The 21379-nt window shown below is 40.8% G+C and overlaps 1 protein-coding gene across 1 annotated transcript in view; it reads left to right on the forward strand.

The window, feature by feature from the left end:
* The window catches only part of Arhgap18 (Rho GTPase activating protein 18), a 145168-nt gene extending 123844 nt beyond the window's left edge, over positions 1-21324 (forward strand). The window contains exons 13-15 of the mRNA XM_038339380.1: positions 16248-16372; positions 20196-20257; positions 20812-21324. Of these exons, the coding sequence (XP_038195308.1) occupies positions 16248-16372; positions 20196-20257; positions 20812-20903 (279 nt within the window). The 3' untranslated portion in view covers positions 20904-21324. The remainder of the gene's footprint in view (positions 1-16247; positions 16373-20195; positions 20258-20811) is intronic.
* The last annotated feature ends 55 nt before the right edge of the window (positions 21325-21379 follow it).

Consider the following 21379-nt stretch of genomic DNA (forward strand, 5'->3'; position numbering starts at 1 on the left):
AGAGAGAGAGAGAGAGAGAGAGAGAGAGAGAGAGAGAGAGAGAGAGAGAGAGAGAGAGAGAGAGAGAATGAATGAGAAAACGAATATGTGATCATCCAGGAGCCCCAACTATGGTCCAGGATGACCTGAAACTCACAACAAGCAGAAGATAACTTTGAGCGTCTGCTCAGCTGGGGGGGTGGAGGTTGTTCATGTTAAACACACTCTACCAGCTGAGCTAGATCACCAGCACCCCCTCTTTAGTGTTAGTATAAAATGTTGTGAATATAGCAAACAAAAGGGTTCTCTCATTGAATTGACCATCTCACTGGTAGCAATTATTTTGATGAATGCGTGTACCATATTTTCTTCTCACCACTGAATTCTCTTCTATCCACGGTACCCGAAAACTGTTTACACTATCATTTAGCAAAAATTAACTATTTCAGTTTGCTTCAGATGCAAAGTATCTGAAGGAATAGGGAACTAAAAACTGAGTCTCACCATGAGACCCTGGCTGACCTGACCAGTCCCTGTGAAAACCAGGTTGACTTGGAACACACAGACATCCACCTGCCTCTGCCTCCCTAGAGATGGCATTAAAGGCCTATGCTGTCATACCTGTCTTAAAATATCTTTAAAGAAATATGAATGGAAAAAGAATTTGGAGAGGAGTCTCTTGCCACATTACTTTAGCTAGCTTGAGTGTTGAATAACAGTGTTGTAACAGGTATGGAAGGTCAAGTTGTGTGTCTGTCTCAGGAAGCCCATTTAAGGCAGAGGACGTAGTCTACCAAGCCATAAGGCAAGGGCACTAGCCTGGTGTGGATGTGCTGGAGTAAAGCCAGCTTGCCAGCACGGTTGATAAGATAAGGTCAGAAGGGCACTGGGAAGAGATCACCTAAAGCCTTAGAATTTAAATTTAACCAAAGTAAAATGAGGTCATTGTATAAAATCTGTAGGATGTTTTAGGACGAGTGGTACTTAAAAGTAGAAGAAAATTCTTATAACCCAGGTGAAAGACAGTGGTGACTCAGACCAAAGTATCAGTGGAGTAGTTAATATATTTTAAAGACACAACGGCAATGAACATGAACTCTACAGCATGGATGGGCTCACTGTGAACCTTGTCAGTTTGGTTGCTTACCTTCCTGGATTTAGGGGGAGCTGGGAGGACCTTGGACTTAACATAGTGAAGGGAACCCTGATGGCTCTTTGTCTTGGAGAGGGGTGGAGTGGGGGTATGGGTGGAAGGGAGGGGAGGGAAGGGGGAGGAGATGGAAATCTTCAATAAAAAAAATGAGAAAAAAATATATTTTTAAGTTAGAGTCATTTGGACTTCTTACTGGCAAATGATGTAAGTAATAAAAGAATGAAAAACAAAGTAAAATAATGACTAACCCCAAATTTATGATATGAAAGATTTGAATGGTAGGAAAGATCATAATTTCAATTTGGTACCTCTTTAGTATGGGATATCTGGTAGTCATTTAAAGGTAAGGGCGGACATTTAATTCACTTTGGAGGGCAAATCAGGACCTATTGATCAGCCAGAGAGGTACCCAGCACACCAGGGTCAGTGGGAAAGCTCAAGGCAGAGCCATGCTTCTGTTCTGTGTAGCAGTGGGAATTGGCACAGGCTGAGTCTCCAGGTCACTCATTTGCATTTGCATTTTAGGACAGTCCTTGTGAGGGAAAACTTGAGTAGTCACTGAGGTTTATTAGAAGCCAGTGGGTGACATTGTGCCTGATGAGACTACATAAACTGGAATATACTATTTAAAGAACTTCTGTTGACATGTGGCAACCAACTGAAAATTTTGCTCCTTATTGAACCTTAGGGTTTTTTCTTTATTTTTTATAATTGTGTGTGTGTGTGCGTGTGCATGCCTCTCTCTCTCTCTCTCTCTCTCTCTCTCTCTCTCTCTGTCTGTCTCTCTCTCTCTGTCAGTGCCTGTGTAGGCCAGAAGAGGGGCTTGGATCTCTTGGGGGAGTAATTGCAGGTGATTGTAAGCCCTCCTTTGTGGGTGCTGGGAAGTGAACTCCAGTCCTAGAAGAGCAGTAATTGCTCTTAACCACTCTCCAACCCCTTGTTACAGGTTCATTCACATTTTCTCTAGCAACATTTGAAAATAGTCTAACTATAAAGAGGAATCTAGATGGATATGTCATGGTATATTTATATCATGAAGTATAAAAACATGAGTGACATAAAAGTTTTATATCATGAAATACAAACAAATCAAAATAATAGGCCACAAACTGCTGATAGCAGAAAACAAGACTTGGGAGAGGTGAGAATTGGGATTTTTTTTTTTTCTGATGCTGGGAACTGAACCCAGATCTCTAACACTCAGTATCCTTGTGCTAAATTCCCCAACCTCTGAACTTTGTAAATGTTTATCCAAGGCAATGCACACTGCTAAAGATTTTACAAAAAGTATCTCATTTAAAACCTCTGTTTGCCCAGTTAGAGTATATCGTCTTATTTTTCTCACGTAACAAATGGAGAGGACAGCAATTTCCAGCTTCTCTAAAAAGAAAATGGAGTTGGGATTCAAGACCAACTATGACTTCAAAAACCTCCCAGTTCTTATCATTTTCCTCAATATTCCCAGAGATTATAACCTCCAAGAAGAATACATAACAAAACTCCAAGTTCATTGTATTGGTTCTGAGTTTCTGTTGCTGATGGAATAAAATGACTTCTAGATAGCTTTTAAAATAACCCTGGGTGGGAGACAAGGTCCAATTGGAAAGGGAAAGAAATTTAGGAAAAGTGCTAACAAGAGTCACAAAATGTGAACACTGTTTGAATGTTAGGAATATGGAAAAATGAATATAGAATGACATTGGATTTTGTTTGTGAAACCCCACCTATTTACGGGTGCGCTGGACTTAGAGGGACACTCAAGGCCTCAGATGTATCTTTGGCATTAGCCTAGAAGTTGTACTTGAGGCAACAGAATGCTTGTGTAATTCAGGAAAAACTTGACAGTAAGAGCATAGAAAGTCAAATCCAGGGCCTGCCAGTATTTTCATAGGGAACTGGTGAAGATGGTAAAGGAGTTGACAGATTAAGAGAAGCATGTACAATATATGCTGTCTTAGAATCTCAGGCAAGAAGGGCAGGCCAGGTTAGTACTGAGTTAGACACACCAAATACTGCAAAGAGAGAAGGCTTATTCAATAAAGGTGCTTGCTGCTGTAAGCCAGTGGTACCTCTAGAGCATTGTCAGTAACCTGATGATACAGCCAGAAAGCTGGGCCTTGGAGAATGAAAGGCCAATTTTAGGATACTATGCGTGCCCTTAAAACTAGGTATACGACAGCAGGAATTCATGTTAATAAGATATGCTTGACTAGATAAACGAGTGCTTTGATCCAAGTTGTAAGATAGATATTCAGTTTACCTAAATAAGACAAATGTTTTAATGACTCCAGCATATTAATTATTTGGTGTGAATGTGAATGTGCTTAAATACTATTAAGTTTTGTCCATTAATTATAACAGGAGAAAACAATATCATTTTCTGATAGCATTTAACTTGTTGGGGTCCTGCTCTCTCCACATACCCATTTTTGATGTATGCACATCTATGTATTGAATTGTATTATGAATTTTGTGCAGAGGGAAGTGAGGTTTCTACTTGCAGTCGGTGTACCACTGCATTATACCCCAAAATATGCATCTTTTCCAATATTGAAAAAGTAGAAACAGAAGCCTATGAGCCCCAACATCAAATCTTTTTACTTTACTCTTCTTCCAACCTGTTCCACACACTTTATCTCCTTTTAGTCTCTTTATGCTTGCTAATCATAGACATCCCGTGATGTCACCCATAATTACCTCGATGGCCTCTGTCTAATGAGGATGTAGGGGCAGCTTTGATGATCACTTACTGACAAATTGCCGAAGCTCCTAGGCTTCCTTTCCAGTGTAGGCTTTGATTTACATGATCTTTCCTCTGCCTTCCCTGCTCCCCTCCTAGAGAGAAGCTGAACTTTTATGAGCCTGTGTGGGCTGTGAGAGTCTGTGATCCCCAGTGCTTCTCCACTTCTGGTCCCATTGGCTTAGGAAACCAAAATTCTCATAGTGTCGTCAACTTAAATGTTCACTCTGGTTGACCTAGCTTCAGTCACTAAAGCAAGGCTTGGGTTTCGGGATGGTTATATGATTTTCCTAAAAAGCCCCGCAATATCTTGTAAGGGTCTCAGGTTTAGAGAACCAAGCTGGAGGATGCTGCAGTTAACTGAGTAGCATGAAGGCTCCTGTGGTTTGTGCAGACACAAGCCCCAGCTTTTCTTGGCAAGTACTGGGATTTAATTCTGAGGCATTTACCCATAGCTTCATTGCAAGTATTAGTTCTAGCACCTACTTTTTAAGGCAACAGGTCTGGCTTAACTTGGAGATGCATAGGGAAAATGAAGTCAAATATCTTCTTTCATGGTATGACTCACTCTGATTTTAAATAGAGCATAAAAGAAATGAAAGAAAAACATTAGGACTTACTTCACTGTGAGTTAAATGCTTATCAACTTCTGTAAATTACTAGGACCCTTAACGAATTCTGAATTTATGAGTCAGATTAAAGTTTAAGGCATTGTGATAACAAAGACAACATTTGGAGCACTGTTAAGACAGTAGAAGATCTTTTTATATGGCTGCCTCCTGGTATTGGAAGTTCACACTAGGATGATCAGCATGAATTTTAGTTGAGATGCTTTGCCAAAATATCCTCATTTAGTCTTCTAAAATGTATATTACATCGAGACATCTTTTAAAGAAATCTTTATTTCTAATTTGCTCCTTTGAGAATAAAAAGGGTTTTCTGTAGCACTAATGACATTAGCTTTCCATTCAAATGTGTTTTAATGGAAAAGAAAAAATGTCTTCCTGTGATCTTACATTAAATTTCTAGAGTACAAAAAGTTTAATACCTGACAAAAAACGCCAGAACTACAATCAGATTTCTTTAAATACACCTTAGTTCACTATATAATGTGTGTGAAGATGATTTAAATCATCTTTCTGTTACAGTAGCCTTGGTGTGCAAAGAAAATTAACATTCTTTACATCGTAAACTCATTGGAAACTGAACGTCAATGGCCCATTAGTCCTTCTCTACCTTCGACCTGCTGTACAACAAATGACTTCAATTCTTAGGCATACTACCCTTCCCCCAACGTACTGGATGGTTTCATGGTTGTCAGCCAGTGTATTAGTCGGGGCTCTCTAGGGGAACAGAGCGTATAGAACGAATATATAAGGGGAATTTATTAGCATGGCTTATAGGCTGTGGTCCAGCTAATACAACGATGACTGTCTACCAGCAGTAAGCCCAAGAATCCAGTAGTTGCTCAGTCCTCAGAGGTAGCTTTCTCAGCTGATATTCAGTATATGCCAGAATACTGAATAAGTATGCTCTAATTCCATTGAAGGGATAGATTCGTTGGCAAGAGTGAGAAGAGCAAGCAGGCAGAGAGAGCAGGTTTTCTGTTTCCGTATCCTTTACATAGGCTGCCAGCAGAAGGTGTGGCCCCAGTTAAAGACAGAGCTTCCCATCTCAAAAGATCTGTATTAAAAGTGGGTCTTCCCACTTGAAATGACTTAATTAAGAAAAAATCCTTCACAGATATATACCCAGCCATTTGGCTGTTGGTTGATCCCAGATGTAGTCAAGTTTACAACCAAGAATAGCTATCACAAGTCCACCCCGTATCAGCTTGACTCATAATCATATCTCCTTATGTCATGCATAATTTCTAAATGAAAACAATAATCAGGTCATAATTATGTCCAACATGATATAGCTATCCTACACATAATCATCAACACATATATTTAACCAGGTCATAATTACACCTAACATAATCCCTTGTACAACTGTCAATGCATTATAAATTTGGAATAGGTGGCAATGTCTCTTGAGGGACATTCCTTTTGGATCACAAACGTAAATATTACGACGGATGCTCTCTTAATTGATGTTGCACTATGTGATAAAGAAATTGAGAAAAGAAAACACAAATTTCTATATAAACACATTCTTAACAAAATAATACAGAAACACTTACATCAGTTATAATCCCTATTTCTGCAACTGGCTCCATGACCTTAGCTGGTATTTCTAACAGCCTTCCTCTACTACCCATTTTGTATTCTCTCCATCCTCAGCAAGCGTCTCATCAGGTCTTGGCCCTATTCCTGGAGGAGTGACTCATACTTCTTTCCTGAAGGGACTGTACCCTTTGTCATATAGCTTGAATTTTAATTCTGGGACATGGTAGCACCAAGAGATGTCCTAAAGAATCTCCTGTACTCCAGATATAATCTTTCTTACTTCCATTGCAGAGAAGCAATCTAAGTTCCCCTCAGTAATCTGGTTTGACCACCCCTCTTAAACTGTTGTTCTTTCTTAGCTTGTTGACTTAAGGGCATCAGAAGCCCATAATGCCCAGGGGGATGTCTGAGCTTCTAGTCCAATGATGTATTTTTGTATCTCCTGGCAGGAGTGCTCCCCCATCTGGAACCAAAACTGCTAGACCACAGAACTTAAGGTCATGGCAACAGGAAGCCAAACTTTTCCTAGTGGGTCACTATGTGTGACAGTGAGTGGAACTATTCCCTTTTGAACTCCTTGATTCCAGAACCCTTGGATCCTGACCATGGGAGAAGCCATACAATGGCCTGGACACTGATTCAAAGCATATACTGCCTTCTGGAGAACCCTACCCCAGCCTTTCAGGCTGCTGCCACCTAATTGGCACTGTAACTGTGTCTTCAAGATGCTATTCTGTCTTTCTTTTAGATCAGCTGCTTTAGGGTGCTGGGAACATGGTAAGGCCAGTGGGTTCCCTGATTGATCATGGGCCCACTGTCACACTTCTCTGGCCATGAAGTGAGTTCCTTGGTCAGAAGCAGATCTTGTGTGGAATACGATGACAGTGGATAAGGCATCCTATAATGCCATGGATGGTGGTTTTTGCAGAAACATTAAATGCAGGAAAGGCAAATCTATAACCAGAATAATTTCTACTCCAGAAAGGACAAAGTGTTATCCTTTTTAGGGAGGAATTGGTCCAAGGTGGTCAACCTGCCACTAGGTCACTGACTGGTCACCCCCAGGGAGGCGTGCCATATCTGGGTCTCAGTGTTGATCTCTGCTGTTGCCAAATTTGGCACTCAGCAATAGCAGTAGTCATGTCAGTCTTGATGAATGAAAGTCCATGCTGTTCACCTCATGCATAAGCTCCATCTCTGCTACCATGACTGTAGTGTTCATTGGCCCATTGAGTGATGGCAGGGATGGATGGGGAAAGACACTGACTATCCACAGAGTGGGCCATCTCATCTACTGAGTTATTGAACCCCTCCTCTGCTAAAGTCACGTTTACAAGTCTCTTCACATCCTTTACCCATTTGGAGAAATCTACTTAACATTCTTCTTCCCTAGGTGTCTTTCTCATAGATTTTCCAATCATGCTTCCAAGTTCCTGATCATGCAGCCAATTCATTAGCTACAGCCTATGAATCAGCAAAAAAAAAAAAAAAAAATCACACATCTGGCCATTTCTCCTTCTAAACTGTATGATCATGGTACTGTCTGAAGTTCTCCCCACTATGAAGATTTCCTCTTGCCGGTGTCTTTCAGGATTGTCTCAGAAAGGGCATGTAATTCTGCAGTTGTCCACTTTTGAGTGGTGCCTGCATAGTGTAGAACTATCAGTAAAACGAGCCTTACTCTTTTCTTCCTCAGTCAACCAATCATAGGATACATCTCCATGAAGGCTCTAGATGCCTACCTGTCCACAGACAGCGTTGTAGTGGGAGTAGAAACCATAGCCATTTGGGCAGCTTCTCCGTGTAACTTGCTTGTACCTTCAGGACCTGCCCAGCCTGATCTCTCTCTCTCTCTCTCTCTCTCTCTCTCTCTCTCTCTCTCTCTCTCTCTCTCTCTCTGTCTCTCTCTCTCTCTCTCCCTCTCTCTTACACACACACACACACACACACACACCTCACTTCCATTTGATAGTAGATTGTTGTTGTGTGTATCCTACTATATGTCTTGGTGGGTCAGATTAACACCCAGCTTATGATGGGTTGCATGGTAACCCATCTCAGGTTAGATGATAAGTTGGTGGCCTATTGTCAAATGTTTAGTTTCCACTAAAGGCTCAAGAGCAGGCTAAGAGTTGCCTTTCAAAGGGAGAATAGTTGTCTGCTAATGATGATAGAGCATTGCTCCCTAATCCTAAAGGTCTCTTCTGTGATTCACTTATAGTGACAAAAGCTTCAAACAGATAGCTATCTGCCACTGACAACTCAGGTATCATTGGTCCTGGTGGATCATGTGATCCAAGTGGTACAGCAGCCTGGAACTGTTGTAGATCCTTCCCTGTTCGAGGACACAAACAAAGCTAGAAGCTATCCATGTCACTTGGTATCTGAGCTGGAGTTACACACCCAAGTGATGAATGTACTGTCACCAGAATCCATCACACTGAATCTTGTGTATCTTTCTTGGTAGTAGGAGGGGCCAGGTTCAATAATTTATTCTTCCCCTTAGAATGAATACCTCTGCCTAGTTCACACTACTGTACTTCTTTCACTGAGATAGAAGGCCATTGAACTTAGGATGGATTTATTTCCCATGCTCTGGTGTCCATATACGCTACCAATGCATCCAAAGTGGTTGGTACCTCATACTCGCTTGATTCAATTAGTGTAATAATGCACCAATGAGATATTTTGTGTAAGAGACAGATGATCAGCATCCCTTTCAACTGAGATATGACACAGGGCTTGAAAGTTTATATATCCTTGGAGTAAAACTGTGAAGGTATACTGTTGGTCTTGCTTCTGGTGGTACTCATGGACAGGTACTGAGAAAGAGGCATTTTTTCTAGATGCTAGATCAATAGCTGAATATCATGTGCCAGAAGATGTGTTCATCAGTTCAAGTAAGGACACCATATCTGGTATAGCAGCTGTAATTGGAGTCACTAACTTGTTGAGATTTTGATAGTCAATTGTCTTTCTTCATGACCCATCTGTCTTCTACACTGGCCAGACAGGAGAATTTAAGGGAGATGTGGTGGGAACCACCACCTCTGCATCTTTCAAGTCTTTGGTAATGGCATTAATTTCTGCAGTTCCTCCAGGGATGGGATGACTCACTATTTTTCCTCACAGAGGCAACTCTAAAGCCTTTCCAACCATAATAGCCCTCACTCCACAGGTCAAAGAACCAATGTGAGAATTCTGCCAACTTCTAGCCCAATTATAAATAGTGGAGCTGGAGAAATAATCACAGGATTAGTTTGGGAACCCACTGAACCTACTGTTAGTTGGACTTCACCCAAATCTCCGTTAATCACTTGACCTCCATAAGCCCCTACTTTAGCTGGAGCACCACAGTGCTTCTCAGGATCTCCTGGAGTCAGCCTCAATTCGGAACCAGTATCCAATAGACACTTGATAGTTTGAGTGTTCTTTATCCCTAGTGTACAATTATCCTTGGAAAAGACTGTAGGTCCCTCTGGGGAAGGAATGGGGAAAGGCTAATAATAAAACTTTCAGGTATTTTATCAAGGCCTTCCTCAGCGGAAACGAGCCATCCCTTCATTCAAGGGGTTCTGGGTCTACAAACTGACTTGCCTGAAAATTGTTTCACAGGTCAAGATTCCATTTTATTATGATCCAATGGAGACTTACTTTCTTTGTTTGAGAATTTTTCTGCTTATATTCATACCAAATAAAAGATGCAGTAGGTTTCCTATCTATGCCATGCCTGGAAACATCATAACTGATTAGCTAGTACCAAAGATCCATTATTAGTTCTACCACCATAGAACTCCCTTCACCTATGCTGACCATTATGAGTTAAGCCATTATGGATATTGCTTTGTCTATGATGCTCATTACGACAACTATGATCACCTTGCTTTTGGTGATTTTGGTGCTGCCACCTGACTCCTGCATCCAGACCCAATTAAACCCATTGGATTTAATTCATCTAGCTGAGCAGCAGCATCTCTAGCCCTAACGTCTGGCACAAGGTAAAGGATGATACCAACATTCGCCAAATGTGCTGATGCCCCGTTCACTTTTTGGGACTTTTTGACAGACATGTCTTCTGGGTCCTCGCATTGTGGATGATTAGGTTTTGTACAGCATGTCCACTCTAGTATTGTAATTGTGTTAAACATTAAAATCCCTTCATCAATACTAAGCAAAATAATATCAGGCATCTCCAGCTCCTCTTCAGTAGACCATCTTTCATCAAATGCTTCAGACAACTATTCAAACTAATTTTGAACCCATTTTTTTAAAAACCATACAAGCGTCGTATTAAACCTAGAATCTCCATCCAGTGGGCCTACCTAAAAAACTCAGTCTCATCCAGTTTTATGTTCCTTCCACCATTATCCCACACCTTTAAACTCCATTCCCACACGCACTTCACAGATTCTGCTCGAATGACTTAGCAAAGTTATTAAGCTCTTGAGTAGTGTATTGCACCTCCTCATGGACCACATTTTCTATCTCCCCTCTAGGATTAAGTCAGGTTATAGATCTAGAAGGAACTACTGGTGGGCCTTAAAGGACATTGGTTTTGTCCCACCTGGCATCTCCTTCAAAGAAAGTCACTGCTGTTTTAGCAAACAACAAAAGATTAATTTACTCAGTCAGAGGTGAAAATGGCACCATTACAGGGGGTGGGAGTGAGAGTACATCTGCTGAGCGTGGAGAAACTACTACCTTTGAGATTCAGCCCTTGAGAGTCTGAGGGTTCAAAGTTCTCAGCTTCAATAGCATCCTCTCCCACATCTCCCACATCTCCATCTCAAGTTACAGGATCTCATTCTTTACCAAGTAGTGCCCTTACTTTAACAGCTGACACCCTCTGAGGCTGGGACTTGAATTTTGCTGTAGTTCAGCCAAGCTTATAATTAGGGCTTTGGCTTAATTTTCTGCAACTTGAGCTCTCTGGCTACTGGAGAGAAGATTCTCTTCCAGGGTACCCTCAGAAAACATTAGACTGTTCATGTGCATCTGGAGCCGGTCAGTTTTATCATGGAGTTTATATTTGTGCTTCCCCGTATTCTGAGATGCTAGAAGTTGGTTAATTTTATCACAGAGCTAATTCTTTCCCTTTTTCAGTTTATCTAAAGATGCTAGGAGCAACCAAGCAGAATCTCCAGTCTCTTCATTTTCTCACAAACTGTCAAAAGTCTTATATGCAGAGTCAGCAAATCCATTGCCTCTCACGACTGGAGAATCCGAATAACCACATGCATTTGTCTTTTCAAGTTTGTAAAATAGTTCACCTCATAGGCTTTCGGCATTCTCCAAGCTTCTGGGAGAGACTTCAGTAACTGTAGGTGTTGGTCAATTGGAAAGTCTATCCCAGATACTTAAACAATTTCTAGTTATACTTCTGTTGCTCTAGAACCATTTCTGGTATCAAAATCTGTGTTAGTCGGTATTCTCTAGAGGAACAGAACTTATAGAATGAATCTATATATGTATTTATCTGTCTATGCACATGCGCGCGCGCACACACACACACACACACACACACACACACACACACGGATTTATTTGAGTGGCTTTCAGGCTGTGGTCCAGTTAGCCCAACAATGGTTGTCTACTAACAGAAGGCCCCGTATCCAGTAGTTGTCCAGTTCTCGAGGCTAGATTCCTCACTGTTCTTCAGTATATGCCTGAATCCTAAAGAAGTAGGTTCTGATGCCAGTGAAGGAATGGGCTTGCCAGCTGCAGAAAGAGCAAAGCTGGCAAAACAACAACAACAAAACAAACAAACAAAAAACCAAGCAACCTTCTTCCATATCATTTATATAAGTTGCCAGCAGAAGGTATGGTCCAGATTAAAGATGGATCTTCCTGCCTCAAAATTTCTGTATTGAAAGTGGGTCTTCGCACTTCAAATGATTTAATTAAGGAAAAAAATCCGTCCCAGCTGTACTCAAGCCAGATGAGGTTTAGTTAGTTCCAGATGTAGGCAAGTTGTCAGCCAAGAATATCATCCATCACATGAAATGTGAAGGTCACAAAGATTGCTCTGTATATAGCTTCAGCTACTGTTATGGCATAAATAAGAACATATTGTTTGGCTTGCTGATCAGGCATGGTGTCTTTTCAAAGCTTGGCAGCTCAATGTAATTAGTATACTAATAGCATTCGTATTGGATACAGTGTGAGTTTGGAGCTTGATCGAAGCCGTCATACACCATTTAAATCAGCTCTTGGGTATCATTTATTGCTTATCATCTCTGTATAAATATCACTTGCCCTTCCTTGATAATATACTCAGCAAAAACTTTTAAAAACATCTTATGAGATTTTTGTCTTTACCGTCTACTGGGTATACTTCTGCAATAGTGTAAATAGTTTAGCATCATCATAGAGAGTCACAGTCTCAGTCTCTGTATTTCGGGGGCATTTGTATGGAATACATTAAATAAGCGGAAATTGCATCTGTCTTAGATATAAACAAGACTCACACCCTGTTTTATGACAAGTTCTTCAGTTGTTAGGAATGTCAAGAGACAACCTGGGAAAGTGCCATGTGCTACCAGTGGCTGACTGAAAGCCTTTTAGGGACAGTGATGTATCCACTTGCTATGATGAGTCAGCATGTATTACAGAGCCTCTTTTGGGAAGAGTTAACATTAAACTCAAGTTGGCCAAACTTCTGCCCCTTTTGTGGAGGGCTAGAAATGTAAAGGATAGTTTTATCCACTAGGAGCCTGTGGTAAAAGCCCATGTGACTCCCCAACTTTGCAAAAGTCAACTCTGGTGCCATCTATGCATACATGACAGTTTCCTAACATTACATGTGTCCTTGAGAATTCTGAGATACCTTAGAAACAAGTTCCTGAGACTATTCCTTCCAAAATCCTATGAGTATGTGAGAAGTGGTACTCTCTTGCAAGTTCTGCTACAATGGTGTGCTTTTTGAGAAATCCTGTTGCTCTCTCTGAGGCCACACTCCGTGAATGCATTTAGAGGGTGTAGGACATAGATCATGTTAGTACAGATGTTTAGCCCTTTTAGGGATGTCTTAGGAGAAGAGAGGGCTACTCTTGAAGCAAGCACATGCTAATGCTGGGACTCTTGGGCTTCCTGTTGTCTTCCTGCAGGAACCAACCACTGAATTTACCTTTGATAGCATTATTAAATTCCTTTTCTACAGTTCTGGCTTTGCAGAGTGTGGGGAGCAATATAAAGTGACAAAGGCAATTCAATGTATTAATCTTAGAAAAAGTGCATAAGAATATTTTTGTTTGTTTGTTTGTTTGTTTGTTTGTTTTGAGACAGGGTTTCTCTGTAGCTTTGGAGCCTGTCCTGGAGCTAGCTCTTGTAGACCAGGCTGGCCTCGAACTCACAGAGATCGGCCTGCCTCTGCCTCCCATATTTTTTTAACCATTAAGAAAATACACACTGGTGTATCTTGTTATAAATGTTATTGTCACTATTCCATTTTTTCTAATGAAAAAATATTGTTGAGTGATTGTATTTCATTTGATTCTCTTAGCCATAGGAGAGTAGGTTCCATGGAGTCTAAGGTGTCTGGAATAAGCCTTGGTGCAGGACTGGTTGAAAGATACCCAACAGGAATAAGGACCTGCCAGAGAGGATAGATTTTTTTTCCAAACAGGAGAATAAACCACATGGAATAATGGAAGGAAAGAGAAGTAGCTGCTGATGTTGCCATACTGTTGAGATTGCCACGATGAAATATTATTTTTCTGGTGCACTTTTGTTTGTAAAGTGTTCACTGTAGATTTTCTGAATATACAATTTTACCTTATTCTCCTCAAGTGTTTGACTGTAGCTTAATCCAAGCACATACATATATATTCCTTAGGACTGGATAATAGGTGATTGTAAAAATAATTTTTATTGTTATTACTTTCATAAAGCATATTTAAATATAGTTGGCCCTGTGATTTAACCAGGATTTCCTAATGTTAGCATTGTCCTAAGTAAGTGGTTATATGCAAACCCTGGCCTTGCACTGAGGGCCTTGTACAAGATAGAGAGTGAGGACAGAGTAGATAGATAGAATTCACAGTGCCCCTGTTCGCTGCTTTCACTGTGTGGACAAGGTAAATAGGATGAGTACATCCTTGCTACTCCCAGTGCCACTGCTGCAGTTTTCTCTCCGCCGTTCAAGTGGTCAGTGGCCGCTTATTGTTTCCCACTGCCCATGGAGGAAAGGGGTTGCTGAGACCAAGCCAGCGGGTGGAATAGACACGGTAGGAAAGAAGCTGGAGAGCGGTCCCAAGGGAGAAGGCCCTGCCATCTGAGTTGCGTTTCACCACTTGACTGTTCAGAAAGGAACACACACACACAGTCACACAATATCACACTCACACATAGTCACACAATAGTACACATATTCATATAGCCATACTCACAACACATACAGTCACACAATATCACATACATTCATACAGCCACACTCACAACACGTACAGTCATACAATGTCACATATATTCATACAGTCACACTCACAACACACACATCACACAATATCACACTCACTTGCCATACACATAGTCACACAATATCACACTCACACAGCACACATAGTCCCACACAATATCACATTCATATAGCCATACTCACAACACATACAGTCACACTGTATCACATACATTCATACAGCCACACTCATACAACACACATAATCACACAGTATCACATTCATATAGTCACACTCAACAACACACACAGTTACACAATATCACATTTATACCGTCACACTCACAACACATATAGTCACACAATATCACACTCTCAACACACACACACAGTCACAATATGATGCACACACACAAACACACAATCAGGAAATGCCCCCATCGACTATTTAAAGTAGCTCATTTTTTTTTTTAGTATGTTACAGATGAAAGTAGTTTATCTCCTAGTTAAAAGAGAAAGGTAAATTGAGCTAGATGCATAGGGGGAAGGGTCATGTCAAGGTCAGAGTATACTGAGGTAGTCAGGCTGGATTACAAACCTCAAAAAGAAGGCAAAACCAGTAATTCCCAGGTGGAGTGGAGTTGACGATCTTCCTCTGGCTTGGACTTGGCGGTTGGTGCCCATGTTTGCTGGGAACTCCTTGGCAGTGCTGTTTCTCTTCTCTGTAACTACAATATGAAATTTATCCTGTTACTGAGAAGCAGTTTTAAATTGTTGGGGGGAATCTGTTTTTTTTTTTTTTTATTCTGCCTGATTCTAGAAGAATAGTTTCATTTTTCAAAGATATCAATGGCATCTGTAATATATTCATTTTTTATCATTAAAATCAAATGGAACTCAAGACCGTATGTATTTTATAGGAGTAATGGATGCTAAGGGATGAGGATCTTTTTAATCTGTTGGGTAAGCAGAACTAACATAGCACTTAGTAGATTCTTACAAATTTTGGTCGAATTAAGTAGGGGGTATTTGTAATATTTAAGGAATTATACTTAAACATAATTCGAGCATGCTGTTCTAAAGTCTGTTTAAGACATATGGTTATAAATAATAAATTAGTATTTGTTTTAGCAAAACCATTTAGGAATTAATTAAGCCTATTATTTTGAATGCTGTTGCTGACGTTTAGATATTACAAACCTCAAAAATGTTTCACTGGTATCGCTAAATCTATTCAGTGTTCTGCAAATCCGTGGATGGAGGGCTTCAAATCAGTCCTTCGTAAGTGCAGTGTGTATAGTCAAAAGTATGATAAGCTCCTTAACCAAGTGGCATTAAATATAGTACAAATACATCATTAAAGTCCATTCTTTTTCACACCCAGGGACATAAAAGATAGAGGAAGTTTCGATACTGGGTGGGACAGTTTTGGGAAAGCACACATAGCCACAGCGCCGAGTGACTTCTTTCTGTTTCAATTTCATAAATTGCTACATGAGAAAGCACTCTCTGGTAGATAACACTCAGAAATCAGCACTTAATATGGCAGTAATGGTTATTGCTGTCATTCTTTACATCTTTAAAAATAATTAAGCATTACTGCACAGGCATTATAAAGTTCCCCTATCACCATTAAGAGGATATTTGAGGTTTGATGTAATTTAGCAAATTACATTATACAGTAGTTAAGGTTTTATGCAGTGGAGTGAAATGGGTAGTAGTTAAGCACACGTCCCATACAATGCACTGTACGGAGTTACACGTTCCAGCTGTTGTCAGCTTTGTTCCAGTGTCATTATTGCTTTGCAGGCTGACGTTCCTCAGGGAGTGATTCGAGTGCAAGCTCCCCATCTTTCAAAAGTTTCCATGGCAATACAGCTAACTGAAGAACTAAAAGCTAGCGACGTGCTTGCCAGGTTTCTCAGCCAAGAAAGGTAAAGGCCTGTTTTAATTATTCTGTGGGGTAACTCACTTTTATATTTATACTGCCCTGCCCCCTCGTGTGCGTGTGTGTGTGTGTGTGTGTTTGTGCGTGCGCGCGTGTGCGTCTTCCCATCAGAAGAACAAAGCAGGCTTGATAATTAGACCACTGGAGTGAATGGTGGGACTTGTCAGAGGTAGCCTGTATTCAAGTTGAGCCCGTTTCAGGCAGCCTGGGTGAGCAGCCCTCCACTGTTTGCCTGCAATGAGCTTGGTGCATGAAACCACTCAACGGTCCTTCCAGAACATGTTGGTTGGAGGTTAATTACTGTTTGTAGGCTGCCACGAAGATTGCTAATTAAGATGCAGCAAGATTAAAAAGAAAACGTAACTTTCTCTCTGAAACTTAATGAATAAGAAAGAAAATGTTTCAATTTAAAAACTGAAAGCTTGGATGATTCAGAGAGGACACCCAGTCCCTGAGGTCTGAAGTCACAAGAGGAGAACAAGCCGTTCTCATCAGGAACCAGCATGTCCTTCTTTGTCCTGGGGCAGATGCTGCAGATGCTTAGGAAGCTCTGCTCTCCCTCACTATACTCGCTATAGGCTGGCTTCCCATTCATCCTGTCTCAAATATGAGAGGTCCTGATAAATTTTGGGGATTTTAGCTTTTCCCCTTCAAACATAAATTAGTTTTAATGACATTCCCTCTATTTTATGCTATGAAACTAATTTTTTATAAAAATGTTATTAGTGTGTGTGTATGTGTGTGTATGTTGTCTGTGTGTTTCTGTGTGTGTGTATGTTGTGTGTGTGTGTGTGTGTGTGTGTCTGTTGTACAAATTAGTGGAGTCTATTCTCTTTCCATCCCAATATGGATTCTAAGCACTGAACCCAGGTCCCCAGGCTTGTGCACCAAGCACCTTTACCCGATAAATCATCTCCCCAACCTCAATCTAAAATTCTTGAAAGAAATCCAGCATCTCAGTTTAAAGGATCCCATTTTGCGCTTTTCCTGAGGTTCATCTCATTCTAAAACGGGGCGCTTCAGTCAGATTGTCTGCTAATGCCTCTGCAGTGTCTGTACAGCACCTTATGCTAATGGTTGTCTCTGATTAAGACTCTGAGCTAGGTGTTAGAGAACTAGAACCACATCTCCCCATCTCCTAAGTTGCAAAAAAGGATGGATCGCCAGAGCTCCCAGCATAAACTTCCTTACTGTAGCAGTCTGCTGCAAATACAATCCTTCCTTCCCTTTCACTGATAGGAACATGATAGGGAACCCTAGGTCACACAGCTGGAAATATGAACCTGTGTTCGTGTCCACAGAAGTAGCCCCTTAAGTCCCCTCCACACCAGCTTTGGGAAGTTGTGCCTGGCATTAAGCCTTCCTGAGATGACTCTCTCAGAATTGGGGGCCGGGAGCATTAGGGATTTCTCAGATTGATCCTTCCTCCCTGGAATGTGTCAGCTACAATGACGTCAACCCTCTCTCTTGCTCCTCCCCACCTTTGACCTGCAGCTGCCACCTTTGACATTTCTTCCCTCCAATGGCATGTTCCTTTCCCTCCCAGAATGTGTCTGGAGGTTTGGCTGGCTCGAGTAAGGAGCATCCTGCAAGTTCCGAGAACCCAGCTGCTGCTCATCTTTTCTACTTAGATTTTCTGAGCATAAATCCTCATGAAATGGTACAGTCTTGTTCAGCTGGGTCCTTAATATTTTGATGTACATCATGAACATTAGTCAGTATAGTCGCCTACATGCTATCCTCTCTTCCACTCAGGCTGCTGTTTGAAATGGTAACATCTTCATTGATTTTGTGCACATTTACATGTGCACAGTGCACATGCCACGGCACCTGAATCAGTTTTCTCCTTCCCCCGTGTGGGTTCCGGGACCTCAAACTTGGCAAGTTCTGCTGAACATGTCACATGTCCTAAGTTAACGTCTCCATTCTCCTTTAGGAAGAGCAAGACAGAATAGGACCTCCTTATAGTCTTGTGTGGACTAGGAAAATGGCTCTTAGGTCCTATTGATGTTTATCTGGGCCACGGAGTGAGTGACATGCTCAACAAATGGTTGTACTATCGTTATTCTTTACTACGAACTGTGTCTCCCCCATTTATATTCCGCCTGTTTGGGACCATTAGGGAGTTCCCTTTTCTTCATCATTCACTTTCCCACTCTCTCTGTCAAAGCCATTGCACACACATATGGGCAAAAAGTACAGTAAATTGGCCATTCATTCATCAGTGTTTGCTGAAGTATTGATGCCTTTCCATCAATACTGATGAGTTTGTTGACTCCATATGAAAGCTATTCTATCTCAGAAAGTTTGTTCAGCTCTCTGTAAAAATGAAAGAACCATGTAGACACTTGAGAATCACTCTGGAAGCCATATTGGCCTAGATTCTTCAAGTCAAGTCTTTTATGGCATTCCCTGGTTGTAACTCTTGGTTGGAATCAGAGTATGACCACTGGATGGTATACAAGGCCGCAAGGGGAACCAAAGTGTGAGAGTGTACACCGCCCTAGGCAGACAGTGATGCTGTGGGCATAACAGTGGGGAGAGAAGATCGGATAATCAGAGACCCATTGTCAGACTGCTTGGCAAAACTGCTGCTATGACAGGAAAACCTCATAGCTGGAAGACTCAGACGGCTTAATTTTCTTCCTGCTTACATGCGGCATCTCCTGTAGGCATGATACACGTGTGTCTGTATACCGTGTGTACAGTGTCTGTGGAGGTTCGAAGAAGGTATTTGATCCCCTGGAACTGGGGTTATACCTGGTTGTGATCCACCTCGTGGGTGCTGGGGATTGAACCCCAGTCCTCTGGAAGAATAACCAGAACTGCTGAGCCATCAATCCAGAACCTCTCCTCTGCACCCTTATCAACAGCCCACAACTTCTTTAATCCGCTAATCCACACACCGCAGAGGATTTTAAAAGCAGATTCTTGAGCTTCCTCTTAGAAATGTAAAGTTTGGCACTAAAGTTTTAGCAGGTTTTTGAAGTAATTCTTTTACAGAAACCTTTGACCAAAAAAAATCACTGAATTATAATGTGTGTGTGTGTGTGTGTGTGTGTGTGTGTGTGTGTGTGTACTTAACATTTTAGAAAAGTTTCCAATATTTTGAGACAGGGTGTCTCTGTGGATCTCTGGCTGTCCTGGAACTCACTCTGTTATAGACCAGGTTGACCTTGAACTCACAGAGATCCACCTGCCTCTACCTCCCTAAGTGCTAGGATTAAAGGCATGCACCACCACTGCCCAGCTAAAGTTCACTTTTGTAACCAACCTGTAAAAACCTAAAACTATAAAGAGTTATGAAGTATTGAGAGGCTCCCATTCATGGACATACTACGTAATGTCAAAACGTGGCTAATTGTATCTGTGGGCTTAATGCTCAGCACCACTTTATGGTGGGTGGAAAATGCTAGTCTTTGAAGAATGCAAATGTATACATGTAACATACTGGGTGAACAAATACTAAGTGTAATGAGGAAACCGAGTCAGAACCTTGGCCCTATGAAGAACAGATCATCATATCGATATTAACTTGTTTTTTTTTTTTTTTGATGTTTACAAATCTAGAGATTGACTTATTCTTTTGCCCTCAGATATCTGATTCTATTTATTTTGTTTCCAAGTGTGACATTTTAAAATTACCTGTAGAGTACATTTAACAGATGGGAAAATGTAAAGTGTATAACTGCAATTTGTCTAAGTTATGACTTTTCTATGCTAGCTAGAGTTTCCCAGTCTGCTAAACTGATTTTACTTGCAAGCTGTTTGACGACACAACTAATTGGTTTGTTTTTTCCCCCTGGTAGTGGAGTTGCTCAGACACTTAAGAAGGGGGAAGTTTTTCTGTATGAAATCGGAGGAAATATTGGTAAGCATGTTTTCATCCTATATGTTGATTTGATGTTGCTAATGTTTACATTTCTATCTTTGGAACAAAAACATGTCTGTATTTGAAAGTAAACATACCATGTTTTTGAAAGTTGTTGTATAGTTTGGGTTTGTGCAGTGGTCTGACCTTTTTTCCTGGGGCTTGTTTTTTTTTTTTTAAGCTCCTTCCTTTCAAATAATCAATCACATTACGCCTTGCACATTCGACTTTTCATTTCACAACTAGATCTTGGAAATTAATGTGGTTCCTTAGCTGAATCCCAAACTACTGGTAATGTTTAATAGAGGTGAGGATGATTTTAAAGTCCATCCCGCAAAGTATTTTCCCTTCTTAACATAATTTGATACCAGCACTAGAGAAGGACTACCCAATTGACGTTTTTAATACCTTGGCCAATTCTTTGAATGTTGTCATGAAACCTAGGGAAGGAGGACACAGATTGTGAAATCTAAGATTTTTAACCATTGGGATTAATTTTATGATTGTACGGGTACTCCCCCACTGTGTTAACTGATACCATAACTCCTTCACAGGAGAACGCTGCCTGGATGACGATACATACATGAAGGACTTGTACCAACTGAACCCGAATGCTGAGTGGGTCATCAAATCCAAGCAACGGTAGAAGACTAACCAAAGGGCTAATGTCATCATTCTTGCAGGGTCAAGAGTGTTAATAAAAGTAGCAAGATTCTTAATTATTCAGCTCTACCCAATTATATTACAAAGTGACATCCCCAGGTCTTAAAATTATAGATCTCTGTGACTTCCACAATTGTTAATTATTATTATTATTAAGAAAACAAATATTTTTGGAATAAGAGAAAAGCAGCTTAATTAGCTTGTGAACTGTTGATACATACCTTAAAATGTGTTCAGAGGGGAAAGCTGTTTTTTTTGTTTGTTTTGTTTTATATGAAGTAAACTCTCTACACCCCGCCCCCCTTTTGGTACTGGGGATTTATCCATAACTTTGCTCATGATGGTCAAGTGCTTTATGACATCTAGTGATATCCCCAGCAGATTAAATAATCTTTACTAATAGATTTATCAATGAAGTTTTGGCTTATTTACATTTTAAGAATGTTGTCTCCCCTTTCT

The sequence above is a fragment of the Arvicola amphibius genome, chromosome 8 (genome assembly GCF_903992535.2).
Source record: "Arvicola amphibius chromosome 8, mArvAmp1.2, whole genome shotgun sequence".
Classification (NCBI taxonomy): domain Eukaryota; kingdom Metazoa; phylum Chordata; class Mammalia; order Rodentia; family Cricetidae; genus Arvicola; species Arvicola amphibius.